The 18,376-nt window shown below is 40.7% G+C and overlaps 1 protein-coding gene across 1 annotated transcript in view; it reads left to right on the top strand.

The window, feature by feature from the left end:
• LOC119352589 (receptor-like kinase TMK4) overlaps positions 1-1,641 on the top strand; it is a 2,696-nt gene extending 1,055 nt beyond the window's left edge. Inside the window, exon 2 of the mRNA XM_037619161.1 lies at positions 1,526-1,641. Coding sequence (XP_037475058.1) covers positions 1,526-1,641 — 116 coding nt within the window. The remainder of the gene's footprint in view (positions 1-1,525) is intronic.
• The last annotated feature ends 16,735 nt before the right edge of the window (positions 1,642-18,376 follow it).

The raw sequence follows: 18,376 nt of genomic DNA, 5'->3' as shown, positions 1-18,376 counted from the left end.
ACTTCACAATGTTGTAATTATTCAGTTGTTATTTATAGCTGAGTACATGTATCTTAGAATCACTAGGGCATAAAAATTAACATCTCTGAGCGAAAGAATGAGGTGCTTTTTCGCCATCAACCATAGCTTCAATTCGTTACTGGATTTGATAGCGGCACTATCACTTATCAGTCGATCGCCTTGGAAGATGACCAAGGTGGTAGTGGTGCATGCAATGGGCGCAGAACCATCCAATTCTAATCCAGGTTTACCATCAGGCCTTGATGCAGTTGGTGAACCTGTGTGATGTTGTACAAAGTGAAATTTCTCTTTTGAAGTGCACATTCATTCATAAAAAAAAGGCATGTAGAAGATATTGGTGTTCACCACATGTTAGACATGGTATGTACTCCCTCCATTCCTAAATATAAGTCTTTTTTAAAGATTTTAATAACAACTACATACGGATGTTTATAGATATATTTTTGACTGAAACTTAACAGGAGCTCTTCTTTTTAATTAAGCAGAGGGAAAACTGTATGTTCACCGGGCCCGAGTTTGGAATATACCCTGTCGATGAAATGTGAGTGGGTGCAGTAGACGGGGCCTGACTGGCATCATCCCAGGAAGGAATGAAAGCATTGTGCACGGCTAGGTGTGCTAGCCATGATGTGCAAGGAAAGAAACCTGCTTTTGCAACAAGCCCGCTTCAGAAAAAGCTTGATGTCACGTGCTTTCAGAAGGGCAACTACGGCTGCGGGTGGCCTTGAGTCAATGGGCTATGGAATGAGTTCACAAGTAGTAGAACCATCCAATTCCAATCCAATTTGGCCATCATGCGTTCAATCCAATTGTTAAACCTGTGTTGTTGTGGAAACTGAACTTTCTCTTTTTTGAAGTGTACATTCAGCAAAAGGAGAAGATGGTTGATATTCACATCTTAGACATGCCATGTATGTTATCATTGTGATCATCTGATAAAACATTCCATCACATCCATATTTACGCCTCGAGTTACGAAATGTTTGACCAATCACTCAGCATCAGCAATGTGTTCTGAATTGTGCAGTACTGCTGACTGTCATACAGTACAGCTGATAAAATTCAGGTAGAGATGTGGCTCCCTTCATTGCTGGTGTGTTTCTCTGCTGCTCATCATGTTGGTCTTGTTACGGTGTCAGTGTGCGTGCCCCATGTGTGCAAAAAAAAACAAAAATGGATTTGGGGGCTGTTCTCTTTTATTTTCCTGAGCGTTTTTGCTCGATCATAAAAAAATGGAGCTTATTTAGTTTGAACGGTGCAAAGGTTGGCTGGAGATATCATCATCAGTTCTTGGCGTGTGCTTACTGATCGTCAGCAAAGGCAGCGAAGTCCCAAGATATCATCATCACCAGAGAGGGGCGCCATTTTTCTGCAGCTCAAGGTGCTCTTCCAATGAAATTCTTCATTTGAGTCCCTTTTTTGATCCACTCCTTATACCTGCATTGGATCATAATACCCACCAGAAGAACCATGCTAATTACTTACACATGTCCCTTCTTATCAGGAACCAGACTGCATCATCTTCTGAAGAAATTGACGCTCGTCATGCTGTTAACAACTGAAGAAATCGACACCCAGCGGCTGGTTGGCGCCAAACTGGGGTCATCGTCACCCGTCTGATCATCATCCAACTGCAACTTACCACTTCGCCCGGAGCTACGACACACCACCACCCTCATCACGCATACAAATAGCCCGGAATTGTCGCTATCTGAATTACCTTTACTGTCTCCTTGTTCACCTGTTTTACTTTATTATGTTGAACTGAAGATTGCATTTCACTGGTTGTAATGGGTATAAAACCAACCCTGAATCTATCTGAGAGCCCTGGAGCTCGACTTCCTGTACCTGGGGTATATTTGTTTTGCTAAACATGTATCCTTAATTCGCTATGTTGCTCTCGCGATCATCCTCTGAATTCACCTAAAACGCGTAAATGCCCAGCTTGTTCTTCTGAGCAGAAGAATGTCCATCGGTTGAATCGCCATGAGCGCGTAAATTTTGCTCATCCCATCGGCTTGCTTCAAGTGGCCTGACCTTGAGTTGTATTCCAGCAACAGGTGTATATAAAAACACTGCGAAATGTTCAGTGATTTATTATGTTATCTGACTTGACTTGAAATTCTGCAGCAAGTACACTAGCTAGCTAGCTAACATGTTGAGTGCTTTATTATTTTATTATCCGACTTGACTTGAAAACATTTAAAAAATCATCTGCCTGCGATGAATTGACCGTCGATGGTTGGTATCAGTATATGGCGAAGTATTCGGAACTGTCTCTTGTCGTTTGCTGATGCTTTGCTAGGGGTATAAAACCAACCCGGGATCGATCTGAGAGCCCTGGAGCCAGTTGGGCCTACTCCTTTGCTGCCTGTTGGTGAATCAAATGGCCACATCTAACTTGCTTGAGGTCCTGGCCTTCAGCTGTATGCTGGAAATCCTATTCCGCGCTTCTGCTTGCGGGAGCACACAGCATCGATCATGGCCAAATTAAGGCAGTGTAGTTCCAAGATGTCATCATCACAAGAGAGGAGATGAGCATCATTCACTGCATTCTGCGCCATCAAGCAGCTGAACATGCTCTTGAAATGATGAGCTTCTTCTTCGCCATCAACTACATGATCTTGTGCTCCAGATTGGGTAGCAGAAGTATCTGTAGATTGCTTCTGTGAAGCTCGTGTAGCTGAAGCAATTGGATTCCAATCCAATTGCATCAGGCCTTCATCATGCAGTTGTTGAATTTGTGATGTTGCACAAGCTGAAGTTTCCCTTTTGAAGTGTACATTCATTCATAAAAAGGCAGGGAGAAGATGATTGGTGGTCGGTCGCCACATGTTATTAGACATTCTATATGCATATTATCATTGTCATCACCATCCTCTATTTACATCTCGGGTTCTCACGGCACACATTTCCTTGTAGTTACACTGAACGTGCTGTGTTATTTACTCTCATTGTCAGCTCTAACTAGCTAACATAGGACTAGGGGCAGGAGTTGTGTCACGAGATCATCCTTCACCAATTGCTCAACAATCAACATCGTGTTGTGAACGTGTAGTACTGCTCACTGTCGGGGAAAAGAACATGTAGTAGTAGTGCAGCTGATGAAAATTCAGGCGGATAGGTGGCTCCCTTCATTGCCGGTGCGCTTCTCTGCTGCCTCCCTGTCGGTTTGTTTCCCCTTTTACTAAATAATTTTTCTTCTCTTTATTTTCCTTTTTCAAAATTCATGAATTTCTTTAAAATTTGTGGACATTTTTATCTTTTAATCAATTTTCAAATTCATGAATATTTTTAGAATTCATGACAATTTATCACATTCATGAACCTTTTTAAATTTTTTTGAAAATTTATAAATTTCACTACATTTTTTAAAGTGTTGTTTCTTAGCGGTGCTTTGTTTTAAAAAGATGTTCACAAATTTTAAATACTCACAAAAAATTTAAAAGTGTAACATTTGTTTTTCAAATATTCTCAAGCTAGCTAACTTTCAAAAAAACGAGATCTAATATTTAAATCCGTGAACATCTTTTTCAAATTTGTGAATATTTTTTAAAGTTGGCGCCACAGAAAAAGCGCACGAAGCAAACTAGCTAGCAACACGGGCGGAGTAGGCGAGCTGGGGGCTACTGGACCGAGACCCGCCGAGCTAGCGATGCGAGCGCTATAGCGGCATTTCGGTGTTAAAGGCACAAAATATGCGATCTCCCAGTTTAACGGTACTTGCAGAACTCCTACTCCCCGTGTTGCACGACGTCAAGCAATCACACGGCCCCCACATGATTGGGTTGACCTAGTGCGGGGTGCCTGCCTTTTATTTTTTCCTTTATTGCATTTTGTTTCCTTTTTAAATTTTCGTTTAAACAAAATTCAAAAAAACTTTGTGAATTTTTGAAAAATTTCAGGAATTCGAAAAATGGTCTAGAAGGAAAAAATGTTCAATAATTTAGTAAATATTCCTGATATTTGTAATATGTGCACAAATTTTAAAATGTTCCTGAATTTTTTTAAAACTCTTTAGTTAATAAATATCTGTAAATTATTTATGAATTGGAAATATGTTCCTGAATTCCAGGAAATAAAAATGATCACATTTCAAAAATGTTTCTGATTTTTTATTTTTTATTGAAAATATAAGTTGTTTTGGTGGTACACATACATATAAAAGACATGGGAGGCATCATGGGCTAGGTCCCAATAGGAGGAGAGGGACGACCTATTTCCTTTCTAGCAATTATTTCGAGTTTCCTGGTCGGGTGTTTTCCTTTCTTTCTGTTTTCACAGGTTTTCTTCTGTTTTTATATACACTTTTTCCTTTTTTTCCTTTTTTGGGTTTCTACTATTTTCTAAAATGTTCGTATAATTTTAAAAAGTGTCCAGGGTTCTAATAAAGTATTTTTTATTTTTATAAAATATTCACAGAATGTTTTTAATATTTTTCTCAAATTACGAAAAAATTTCTAATTAAAAAATGTTCTAGATTTTTTTAACCACACATTTTTCAAAATTATGTTCTTGTAGCTAAATAGGGTTCAAAGATCACGTACAAACAAAATAAACCTAGAAAACCAAAAGAAAAGAGAAAGGAAAGTTTATTTTTTCTATAATGGAAAGGAATTGCTACATACATATCGCAATACAGAAATAATCGCACATGGCTAACTACAATGACGGCCCATACCAGTGGCATATGCGACACCCATCCTATATGACGTGACGAGCTGTCATATAGGAGGTCCCAATGTGAAAATGACCTAGGTCATCGTATGGGCTTCCAGCGTACTTGATTTTGTTTATTTTAGGACAAATGTTGGCCACAATTTCCTTTTCCTCCTCATCGTCCTCCTTCCTTGAGAAGTATATACTGTCGTGCTTTGAAATCTCATAAGAAGAATGGACGACCAAACCAGTTCCAAGAAAAAAAAAAGCAAAACTAAATTGATTCCACTATAATAAGAATAACTAATCCTAACCATCCACGTACTTGCATTCCCCACCGCTCCTACGATGAAGCCTTCTTCCTCGCCGTCGATGGGACATTGCCCCTCCGTTCGTATAGTATGGATAGCTCGCAGTATTTTCGTTGACTCCAGCTACGATGGAGAAACGAGAAGTTGACAATGAAACATTTTTTCATCTCACGGATCACGAGGGACACACTTGGTTGTTTTGTGGATTTTGTGATTGAGACGGCGATGCCAAGATTAGTATTTGTAGAACGGCTATAACTATCAATGAATGCACCTATTGATGTTGCAATGTCAATCGGTGGTAGTCCATCAAATTATTGGCTTCCATTGTTATAACATCATAATGACTTAAAGTATAAGACAATGGATTCCATTGTTATGCTCCATACCTGACGCGACCCCTCATATTTATAGTTCATCTGTCTTCTTGTTTTACGTTTTTCTTCACCGATCCCTTTTCACTATTGGAATCCGAACCTTTGCCAAGTGCTCGGGTGTTTGTCAAGTTGATTTTATCGGGGCAGTCGGCAAAGTAAATGAAACCGAGTGGGAGAAAAAAATCGGCAAAATGGTTGCACTCGGCAAAGACAATTACCATGTTCGGCCTACGTGGCCCTAGGCAAATACTTCTTTTTAGTTTCATTTTTTTTCTTTGTACATTATTTGTTTTCTCGTGTCATGTGCGATCATTATGTTCTGGAAACTAGAGATGATCTATTTTCCTGTGTGACTTTGCTGCCACTTGCTGGAGGTACATTTGTCCCACCTGGTCTCCCCTAGCAGCTGCCATCCAAGAGCAACTCTCCTACTGAGATCGATGATTGATCCACCTTTTGCTATGGATCCAAAAACAACACCTCCTCGTCTCTTTGGTCATATGAAGTAATAGAAATGAGTTCATTTTCAGAGTCCCCCCAAGTCTGTATGCTTGCAGGAGAAGATTTAAAGAATAGCTTCTTTGTCTGGTTCACAGAGCCACAAGGAATTCATATGTTGCCGTGCCTGATAGGGTCCAATACTTCAGATAATACAGACAACTCAGATAATTGGGACTTTCTGAACCCTTTTGTTGTTGTATTTATTAGCCCTAGCTCTAACTTTTGTTGTTGTTGTTGACGTTGTGCTACTTTATTATCCCCTTAGTATCATTTCTATTATGTCGAGACTTTAATGTTGTTGGCTCTAGACTGTTGGGTGTGAGGACTATGTGGTTCTCTTGGTAGCTAAGGCAGGTCTGTGGCTCAGTTGTGGTGATTCTTTTTGCTCCGTTGCTTTTCTCTTCCGTAATTGTAGTTTGCCCTAGGTTGTTTGAACTGGGTGGTTTTCATTAATGACAATCCAAGGGGGTGGCCCTTCTTATGATAAAAAGTACTCCCTCCGTCTAGGTGTGTAAGTCACCTTACGAAAACCAAATAATCTCAAAACACTTAGGCACCGTACATTAACTCCCTCCTCGTTTCTTGTTTTGTGACATATCAATCAATATGAGATGTGGGCCGTGCATGCTTTTAATGACTTGAGACTGTCAAACATGACATGCAATGGTTAGTTCATTGCATGCAATGCTATTAATTAGCAAAAATACATTAAGTTTTCTCGTTTTCCTCCCCGCCTTGGTCGCGGTGCACAACGTAAAATGACTTACACACCTAGACGGAGGGAGTAGCCCTAGCTCTAACTTAGTTTTTTTTGCTTTGTATAAATATTTAAAAGTTCTGTAAAAGTACACTATGGGAATCAATTTCCATAGTTTCTGGTTAAATAAAATTTATTTATTTTATTTTATTTTATGTTCTTGTCTTTTCTACACTAGTAAATGAGCACGTGCAAACCACACATTTTATAACTTGCATCAATTGCACACAAGGGGATCACATGTTCAATCACCAACTTATTGTGAATGTTCCAAAGCGTGCAGACGAGGGCACGCATAACCACCCAAAGGACATGACGCAGAGGGGAGGGGGAGCTGAGGACCTCTCGAAACATGTCCGGTAGGTTGGCGTGGTACCACCTGCCACCCACAGCCTCCCTAAGGCAACTCCAGAGGAAGTGCGTCGGCAAAGATAGGAAAACCCTAGGGAAAGTAGTGGCTGCAACCAGTTTCGGTGCACCCACGCAGTGAATAGTAAATTCAAAAAAAAATTCTAAAACTTTGTGAATGTGACTATGAGCAAATGTTTTAGGAGCTTGCAAAGTTTTGTAAACAAAAAATACCAAATGATGTCCATACAAAGCGAAATACAAATGATGCTCTGCACCCATGTTACCGTTCTCATTGCCGAGTTTTCTACCTCGCATTCAGATTTTTTTTCAAAACTATGATACATTTTATAGCATTTTCGAAAACTATAGCATGACTTTCATAAAAATCAAAAGTAGTAGCCCGTTGGCCATCTCTTGGCTGAAGTAGTACTTTTCGGCCACAGTTAGGCCGAAGTAGGGTTTTCGGCCATCTCTTGGCCGAAGAGGTGGGGTACTGGCCGAAAAGGCACTTTTTGGTCAAGTCTAGGCCGAAATACACTTTTTGGTCAAGTCTAGGCCGAAAATTACTTTTTGGTCTCGTGTAGGCCGAAATTGCATGGCTCATACATTAGGCTGAAATGTATTTTCTCGCCACCCGTTTCCTGCCAACCCCTTCCCGCCATATGTTCCCGCCACCCGTTTCCCGCCAACCCCTTCCCGCCAATCCCTTCCCGCCTTATTTTCCCGCCAATCCCTTCCCGCCTTATTTTCCCGCCAACCCTTTCCCGCCATACCGCAGTTATTCTTTCCTGCTATTTTCTCCTCTGTATCTATAAAACCCCCTTCAGGCGGAGGTGGATAAGCATTCCAGTGTAGTGTAGTCGAGATGTCCCATTATCCATTCGATCATAGTTTTCACCCTGGGATGAGCACCACTCTTCTGAGTCTAGCTACCGATTTCAGGATGGACAATAGGATAGTTCCATGGGACGAACTCACCGGTAGTGACACCATAATGAATGAGTTGGCTCACCAATTACGTAGGTCTGGGTGGCCTGAAAGGACCTATGAGGAGGTACGTAAAGAACTTCTTAGGTTGCATGAAAGGTGGAAGAAGGTAGTGGAGCCGAAGAGTGAAACTTTCAGAAGGACTATAGCAAAGAATACATTTTTATGGACTGAGGAGAGCGAGGACGACGATGATATCTTCATGCCGCCGCTTTCGGGTTCTGCATCGTCGAAGGGCAAGAGTTCTACATCGTCCAAAGGCAAGAGTTCTGCATTCTCGAAGGGCAAGAGTTCTGCATCGACCAAGGGCAAGAGTTCTGCATCGACGGAGGGCAAGAGGACCGCATCGTCGAAGGGCAAGAGGGCTGCATCAACGGAGGATGATGATGATGACTTCATGTAGTATGTAAGATGTATTCCAGTTGTACCGTGTCATTCAGATGTATTTGCATTATTAGTTTGTATTGTATTATTGTAGGGCATTATGTTCTATCTGAATTTCATTTTGTAGTATGTAAGATGTATTGCACAAGTTCAGCCGCACCGTTTAATTCAGATGTACTTATATCTTAATTATCGGTTGTAGTCTATTTGGAAATGTAACTGGAATAAGAATGCGAATTAATAGTAATATGTCTCTCGCATACATAAAACAATATATGTCTCCTGATCAGATAGAAGCAAGTGCGATAGTAACACATACATGAAGCATGTCTCATACATAAATACTGACACACAGCTGCGAATAGTCTGAAACTAACATAGATAATGAGTCATACATAGATAGATAAGCATATCACTGCGGGGGACGACGACGAGTCTGGGTCTTCCTCGGGCGAGGACCGGAAGGCGATAAGCGCTGAGGCGGTGGACGAGGCTCGCGATAACCACGACCATAGTTAACCTCGTCTGTCACGGTCTGTGTCTCCTGTGTCGGTGGTGGTGGTGGAGTGTGAAACACTGTCTGCGAGAAGCCATAAATGTTTGTAGCTTGGTCATCATCCTCGCGGTCGCCCTCAAAGTACGAAGCACCACCACTAAGGATCGGTGACTGCTCTGAATGCATGAACGGTTGCGACTGGTTGCCGCCTGCGGTAAAGTAAAACATGTAAAATTGATACAAATGCATGAACGAAGCACCAGCAGTAAGCATCAGTGACTGCTGAGAATGCAAGAACGATTACTACACTGTTGAAAAGAATGTAGTGAGTAGTGTTACCTATTTCCATCTGCTGATGCCAGTAAGCGCTCCCTAGCTGTGAAGGAGGTGGCTGATGCCAGGAGGAGCTCCCTGGCTGTGAAGGAGGTGGCTCATGCCAGGAAGAGCTCCCTGGCTGTGAAGGAGGTGGTGATGAAGTCATGTACCTAGGGTAGGGTCAGGAACCTGTCTCTACTGCCCTACCCAAGGACATCCCTAGGAGAACCATCCTTCAATCGACTTGGAGGTGTTCCACTCGACAGACTCGAAGACACTCGATTATGAAGCAGTCACTCAACCAAGATCCAACCACTTGACAACCAGAAGATCTAAAGCCACTCTGCACGCTAACGGCTAGTCATTGAGTAGCTTTTATGATCTTTATAGCACTTTATTAGAGGCGTTACTAGTAACGCCCAGCCTTAATGTACTTTAAACCCTGCATAATTGAGGGTCGGAGGGGTCTGGCGAACTCTATATAAGCCACCCCCCTCCTCAGTGTAAAGGGTTCGCACCCCTGTAATTCATATACACATAATCCAGTTGACCGCCTCCGGGCTCCGAGACGTAGGCCTGTTACTTCTTCCAAGAAGGGCCTGAACTCATAAAACCTCGTGTGCTTACAACTACTCCATAGCTAAGATCTTCCCTCTCCATACCTACCCCCCTACATTACTGTCAGAGTTAGAACCACGACAGTTGGCGCCCACCTTGGGGCAGGTGTCTTAGCGACTTGTTGGAGAAGTTACAATTTTTTCCGATTCGCTTCATCATGGTTTCCGGTGGAGTTTTGGTGGAGGGCCGCGAGATCCGTCTCGATGCACTCACGTTCGTCGCCGACGACTCCGCCTGGCTTTAGGAGGCTCCGCTCGACGTCGACGCGCTCCCCGTCCGCGGAGCAACGCACTTTCGCGCATGCGTCCGCGGCGTCCTCTTGCGGCAACCGTCGACCCAATACCGAACGGCTCCTGCGTCGTCCTCCCTCCCTGTCTCCCGTCGGCGCAAGCGCTCTGGTCGGTCGAGGCTTCAGCGGTGGGTGAGACATGCAGTGGCCCGCCAGTCGGCCACCCCTCAAGTCGCGGCGATCGAGCCCGACGAATCCCTCTACGGCCTGTTCGACTGGCTCCGTAGAGACCGCGTCTGAATGCGACAGTAGTGACCCAGCGGCGAAGGTTTTGGTGATTGATGGACCACGCAGTCCTCCCGGTTTCCCCCGCACCGACGGAGGCACGGGCGGAGGCGACCCGTCACATCCCCACGAGGAATATCGCCCCGAGCCTCTCACGTCGTTGCAGAGAGAAGAACTCCGCCGCCGGAACATGGATGTACTACACACTCCTATCGTTGGAGAAACCCCCGAGGCTCGTGCCTTGGAGGACGCGTGCCTGGCCAACTTGGCTGAGCGCACTCGACTGGAGAACCTCTAGCGAGCACTCGACGAGCGTGCGCGACAACGGGTTCCCGAATCCAGTCGACGTCAGCTTTTTCTGCCCCCGCAAGTATATCGAACTCCGATCCAGAATTTAGCAGCTGCAGCCTGTATAGCAGAGTCAATCCGCGTCCATGGGGGTGTGGTCTATGCAGATTCACGTCCCTTTCTTTGCAAGGGCGTTACAAATTCAAACCCACATCTCATCCATGCCCGCAGAACCACATCCCTTGGATTTTCATTTCAATCTTCCTCTATGTTGTTTGCAAAATCTTTGAGGATGGCTTCCTTTTCACCACTTTTTGGAAGCGTTTCGCTATTTCTTTTCCTTTTGTGTGTTTCTTTCTGGTTTTTTCCATGTTCTTTTTTTCATTTGTTCACTCTTCCTTTACTTTCTTTTCAAAAATTAATGAGCATTTTAAATTTCTTCAATAGTTTTCACATTCATAAATATTTTTTCAAATGCATGAATATCTGTAAAATTCACGAAACCTTTTTAGAATAGTGAACATTTTTCATAATTCATAAATATTTTTAAAATTGTGATTATTAACACATGAGCATTTTTTAAAATTGAATAATATCTTTTTAATTTTTTAATGTTTTCTGATTCTGTGAAATATTTTTTATCTTCCAAAAAACACAGAGATCTGGTTTTTTTTAAGCTAGCGCCATGAGAAAAAGTGTAGCGATGCATGCTAGCTAGGAGGCTAGGCTTGCTGCAGATTTACATGCGCATGTTTTTATTTGTCCGGAAATCCTTCCCATATAACTCCTTTTCCTAATACGCATTTTATCCAATTTTGTATGCTCCATGTTGGACTCGGCCTATACATGTCATATGTGTCCCTCCGGATAAACCTTCCCACCTTCCGGTAAGTTTCCTTTTCTAATTAATTTTCCTTGATCTAGTTTTGCACACACATGTTAGACTGTGTGACCTTTGGGATTTTACAGATTTACACGTGCATGTTTTTTATTTGTCTGAATATTTTTCCAATATAAGTCTTTTTCCTAATATATGTACGTCATCCAATTTTTTATGCATCCAAGTTGGACTGGGCCTGTACATGTGCTTGTTTTTTTCTTCCCAATAGACCTTCCTGTAGTACTTGATCTAGTTTTGCATGTACCCTTGTTAGACTCAACATACATGCGTGAATGATGGATTGTTTGTACACACTTTATATTTTACGTAACATTTGGGTCTTTTAATCTCAACCATTATACTTAGAATCAACGGAGTATAATTTTTTAACATATGTGGATTGACTTCTGTTTTAGTTATATAATAATAATAATAATAATGATAATAATAGATATTAGAGTATGATAAGTATGATTAAATATACATGTAATTTGGATGAATTGTTCCATGGTATCATTATCTTACAACTTGAAGCTGTTTCTGAGAGGGTGTTAACAAACCTGCTGGCCTGGCCCCGCGCCTCAGGTCTGGCCCCCCGCTGGCCTGCCCGACGTAGGCAGGTAAGGACGGACGGCGGCTGAGATTGGTTCTCGCCTTCTTCTTCTCTGGTTAAGAAAGATTGGTTCTTTGTGCGTTTTGCTGGGTGGGCGGCCTCGCCGAATTGGTTGCCTCTGTTTTTTCCATTAGTCATCGAATGTCCACCGACGGAGACCAGCACCCTCTGGATCGCCAAGCTCTGTTCAGACCAAAAGATAAGCGCAGGTAAGTACAATTCACCATAATCTACAAGTGTATATCATCAATCAGTATATGTTTGTGATCGCCAAGTAAGTAGATATACTGCTGCAGATTGCCGAATGGATAAAGCAATATCTCAAAGGTTTTTGCCGCTGCCGGTTGTTAGATTCATCAGACCTGCCTTTAGACTTGGCAAAGGATTTGGGATTATTGATGGCCTAGCCACTGAACAGTGAACGAAGGAGTCAGAGGTAGCTTGTGATATATAGACCTCGTGGATCGGGTAGGTCAGATCAATCCGGTAGTCCTACCTTCTCCTGGTGTTGTAGAGCTCGAGCCGGTGCCGGCCATGGTGACGTAGCGGCCGGTGATGGCAGAGAGATGGCGGCGGTGGTGTGCTTCCCGTGAGCACCGCGCTAACCCTAGATCGGTAGGGAGTGTCGGTGGGGATTGTGGCAGCGATTAACCTTGTAACTCGCGCCCCGGCCCCCACCTCTGTTTATATAGCGCGGGTCACAGGGGCCCACCAACCATGGTTTGGTTGGGCGCTCCTGATCAGGGCACGATGCAAGGGCCTGTTCGACCCATTGGGCTCGAACGGGAGAGAGATCAACCTAACGGTTTAAAGCGCAAATGCTTCACCGGCCTTGATAAAACTCATGCCTGCACATGGAGCAGTTTTGAATGGTTCACACAGATCATTTTTTTACTGCAGCTACTCACGAACATGGAGCTTTTTTTTTCATTTTCATCTTTTGAACCTGAAGAAGAATGCAAACTAATGAATTACCATAAGCATGAGACTCTTATTCCTATTGAGACAAGCTACAGACTTTTATGAACTGGTCAAGTCTGAATTTTTTTTGTTGGGTAGACATATATTTCGTGGTGGCCGGAGTGTACTAGCATGGTTACGTAGGTCCACTCATGAAGCAGTATCCCTATATCAAATTGCTCAACGCAATCCATGAGCATGCATTTAAGTATGAGAATTTGCATGCCAATTTTTTTCTCCATGGTTAGGAATTGGTATATATGTACCTCTATATCAGTATCTCCCTTTTTTCATAACAGTTTGTTAGATAAATGTCGTGCATCAAGGCTGCGTAGAGAGTCCAAAATAGGCCGTTGAAAACCGATTTTGCTGCCACAAGTATAGGAAAGTGCTGGACGTTCGTGGCGCTCCAGATTGCCATCTCACGGGGATGAGAAAAGTAGTATTATAGAACGGAACACACACAAGTTAGATAAATGGAATAAAAGGAAACTGAGGATGTACCATCTGCCGGACATAACCGGAGTACACAACGATCCTACTCACATCGCTAAGTATACCCACACTTGGAATAGTCTGAATACGACGGTTGTAGATCTCGAAACAAATGGTTGTTTAGATTCAGAGTACATCCAGTGGCAGGAATATTTGGGCATTTCCCACAATTATTTGGTTTACTTGTACTGTAATGGAAACCTTGGTCATACAAGGCCGGTCTGGAAAAATATTTCATTGAGACAAATTAAAATAATTTATACTAAGTTTTTATACGTTTTAAATGTATTTTACCATAATATGGTATTAATGGTTATATTTTATATTATTTAGCCGATGTAGTTGACCACATACCAATATGGTAATACTAATTATAATGTTTTCTTATACAACTATAATGTATTACTATTTTTTTTCTTTTGCCAAATTTAAATTTATGTGTTGCAACAGAAGTTCTTTTTTAGTTAGTCTAATATGATTGCATAAATTATATAGTCAATACATTTTTGTGTGTGTATGTGCATGTGTTCATTTATATTTTAATCATGGTTTATATGTTACATAAAATGTAACAGATATCTTTAAAGTGGTTTCTAGTATATTATTGTGTAAGCGGAATTATAAAATTTTCGAGAGTATAAATTGTATCACGATAAATGTGTGTTGCATGTTGGACTCAGTAATAAGTTGAAAACATGTGCATGATTTAGTATAAACTTTAACCTCCTCTTTTCTCCTTTTTTTTGTTTAAGATTTTCACCTGCCCTCATGGCTCAAGCTAATCAGATGACTCTTCAGCTCAGTGTGCTCACCGTCAGGCAAAATTGTGCAACGTTGAAGCTTCGACAGGTCTATCTTTTAATATTTCAAACTCGGTTTTATCCTTTTTATAATGTTGTCTAAAGCCTATAGTTTAGGCATTTGTCTCGGTCATGCTGATCATCAAATTGAATCTTTCATTAAGAAAAGCGTCCATGACACCTATGGAGAATGTTGATCCAAATAGAAACTCATTGCCAGATTTTTGTGAAGATCTTGCAACTAAGGAGCTTTCTCGGGATGGTGGAAATCTGGATAGTCAGGCGGACTATCCGGTAGTCCTTGTGACAAACCTAAGCGAAAGCGGATGAATTTTTCATGATGTATCTGTGGTAAGACACAATTTTCTTAAATGTTCCCAAAAATATGGATGATTAGTGAGAGGGGTTGTTTGGAATAGAAGTGGTCTAGCAGCCCTATATAAGCACGCGTTCTTTCTGAACTATCTCATTAGCAAAATTAAACTTTATAGCCTTGATGGAGGCTGGTCAGGATAGTCTTGAGTTTGCTTTGTATTGTCCCCGCCAGGGGTGGAGCCAGAAAATTTTGCCATTGAGTTCACCGAGTATCTCGTTATGAGAATTTGAAACATATTAATTGAGTGTAAAGTTTAGTTTTACACCATCTTAGAATGAAAATAAGGCGATGAGTGTTCCAAAGACATCTGGCAAGGCTTCTAATTATTAGTTTAGTTTGACACGTTCCTTCACTTGTATCCTGGCGCTAACTTACTCAAGCTCGCTGGATTTTCCAAAGGCATCTGGCAAGGCTTTCAATTATAAGGTGATGAGAAGATGTCGGAGGTGATCATTGTAGCAACTACATTTGGCAAGCGGTGCTACTTCTCAATCATACATACCCGAAGGCTTAATTACTTGGACTATTATGTCTGCCTGTGTTGATTGTTGTAGCCACCTATGCATCTAAACATTTGCCAAAGGTGGTGCTTATGTTCTCTTTGATTTGGCCTACTCTTTTTTTTCTTCTTGGTAACCCTTTTGACCGGCGTGCTGTTGCTCCATCACAAAACTGAGCTTAATTTCGACGACGCACCAGAAGGCTGGCTGGGCGTTTCTTTCCTTATTTCCATTCAGAGAAATTTCTGACTACTTCCTCCGTTTTAAAATATGTGTCATGATTTTAGTTCAAATTTAAACTGAAATCACGACACTTATTTTTTCAACGAAGGTAGTATATGGACCTTCTACTACACACATGAAATTTGTAGCTATTCAAATTTCTTTCTATGCATTAAAAACACCAAACCACATCTCAACTCGCCGCGCACTTTCTACTTTTCTATTTCCTTTTTTCTGATGTTTTTCTTTTGTTTCGGATTTTTTATTGTTTACTTGTTTCAAAAAAATTGTTTCTAATTTAAAAAATTATTCACTTAAAAACGGGATTTCCATTTTTGATAATGGTAACAAATTTTAAAACGAGCTCAATAATTTAAAAAATCATAATTTTTAAAAAATTCAGGCTTGAAAATTGTTCGTTTTTTCAAAACAACTGAAATTCTGAAAATTGTTCATATTTTCGAAACGAATTCGTGATTTTTGAAACATATTCGCCCTTTTGATTTTTTGTGACGTAGCAAAAAATTTCCACATTACTCAATACATGTTCAATTTTTCAAAAAAGAAGTTCAAGATAATTTTGTGAAGTGGGGACGTGGGCTGCTGGGCTGGGCCATGCAGTGGTTGTGCGATGCATGGAGCATTGGATAGTTCTGTGACTTGCAGTCTGGGCTGGGCCTTTAAGGTTTTTCCTTTTCGTTTTTATTTTCTACTTTTCAGTTTGGAAAATGATTTTGGAAATTTACTTCAACCCAAGTTTGGAAATGTACCAGCAAGTTTCCAAAAACCAAATGAAATATTTAGAGTCTAGGAATAAGTTTGCAACGCTCAAAAAATACAAAATGCTCTTTTAAAAATAGTCTAGTGTTTATAGACTCCCCATAATGTTTTTCAACTCCAAATAAACCATCCAATAATATTTAAATCATTTTCAACTTTTTAAGCCTTGTAATTTATTTTAAACAGGAAAATTTCTGTAAATATTTAAAAAGCACCAAAGAAAATCCAAATAAATATTAAAGCGTCAAAGAATTATTATTTGATTAAGGTCATGTTATCTTCTCTCATTTATATTTTGGGTTGGTTTGAATATGTGAAGACGCAACTAAAATTTAAATTGAATAGTTGGGGAGGTCCTTTTATTTTCTCTCTTTTATATATAATTTCATACTCCAAGAGTTTCAAATCCTAGAAAAACCAAACAATCAAGCAATTTTAAATAATTATCTTTATTTATTAACATTCCAAATTTTGGAATTCTTTTTTAGATGCTACACATGTCCTGTGTCGAACAAGATTGATGCCGTCCTATGTATGAGCTATGTATGCGATGGAATATATGTGTCCACTTGTCTGCCTGCCTGTGAGCTGGTTGTTTTTATGACAATATGGTTCTCCCTGTTAACTGACACCCACCGCCTGTTTATAGTGTCTGCTTATGAGATTTGTGGAAGCGTCTCAACCCCCAACATTTTTCTAAGTTTGTTTGGTAGAGGTCTGGTTTACAGTTTTTCCAGAGATTTTTTAGTTTTCATTTCCTTTTATAATGGTTTTACTTTCAAGTATTATTTTTAAATTTTTTTACGAATTTTGATAAATATTCTCAAGTTTTAAAAAAATTCACTATTTTTTTAGAAATTGCAAATTTGAAAAAATGTTCAAAACTTATTCAATATGTTCAATCAAAAAAGAGAGAAAACAAGAAAAATTCAATGAAAAGAAAGAAACCCACAGAGAAAATCAGGAACGCTCTGGTAACGAGCGCAGACACTCAACTAGCCTGGCCCACCTATGCAATTCGTCGACACTTTAACTTCTTCACGAAGCCAGCCAGACTCCACCTAAAAACGCAAGGCCTATGGACCTTTTGTGCTAAACGTAACTTTTATAATTCTAGAAAGTGTTAATCAAGTTTTAAAAAATGTATGCATTTTCTTAAAAATTACTACCCCCGTCCCATAATGTAAGACATTTTTTTACACAACACTAATGTAAAAAAAAATCCTATATTATGGGACGGAGGGAGTATCATATTTTTCTTTAATGTTCACAAAAGTTTTTCGAAATGCTCATATCTTGTCAAACTTTTTAACATTTTTCTAGAAAAATATTCGCACATTTTAAATTTGTTCATAATTGATAAGAAAATCACAGAAGTTTTACGTCATACATGTATTGACGCATCTAAATAACAGATACAACACAGGAGTGGCCCACCATCGATGAAATCCACCATTTTTTGTTAGGGATGTAAATGACAAATAAATGGTGCCTGAAAATCCCGTTCAGTTAGTTTTAGCTAGCTCGATAGTTTATTTTTCTAAAAAAAAATTTTATTAAACTTTTAGACAATAATAGAATCAACGACAAGCTGGCTCATGAGCTCGCAGCGACTTGAAGAAGAAGTGGCGACTTTTGTGTTGATTGAGCCCCTCTGAAACGAGACACTTTATTCGGCGACAGCTCGTGCAGCGGCAGCAACAACAGCAGCTTGGATGCGGCAGCAATAGTAGCTTGGACAGCAGCAGTTACTTGCGGCCGATATCCGACAGCCCGGACGACGGCGGCGCGCTGGTGTCGAATTGGTCGGAGGTCTCCTCCCCTTTTTGAACCAACATGGATAGCCGGAATTGAGACCGGACTGTGGCGGCGGCAGTGACAAGGAAGGAAGGCACAGGAGCTGAAAGTTTCCTCCCACCAACCATTTTGTTTTATAGGTTCCAACAAAAACTGCCACCAATCCTAGTTATGTATGGGACGAGATTCTTTTTTAGGGGAGCTGTATAATTTTTACAAGACGAGGACTTTTTGGAGTCATCTGATATGGACCTTTTTTTGGCCTTATACGATTATTATGAAGTTTGAGATTTTTTATAGAATCTGCTAGAGATGATCTAAGGACATCTCCAACGCTAACCAATAAACATACTACATATACAGAAAAAATAACA

The sequence above is a fragment of the Triticum dicoccoides genome, chromosome 2A (assembly GCF_002162155.2).
Source record: "Triticum dicoccoides isolate Atlit2015 ecotype Zavitan chromosome 2A, WEW_v2.0, whole genome shotgun sequence".
Classification (NCBI taxonomy): domain Eukaryota; kingdom Viridiplantae; phylum Streptophyta; class Magnoliopsida; order Poales; family Poaceae; genus Triticum; species Triticum dicoccoides.
Note: the sequence above shows the minus strand (reverse complement) of the source record. Positions and strands in the feature narration are given on the sequence as shown.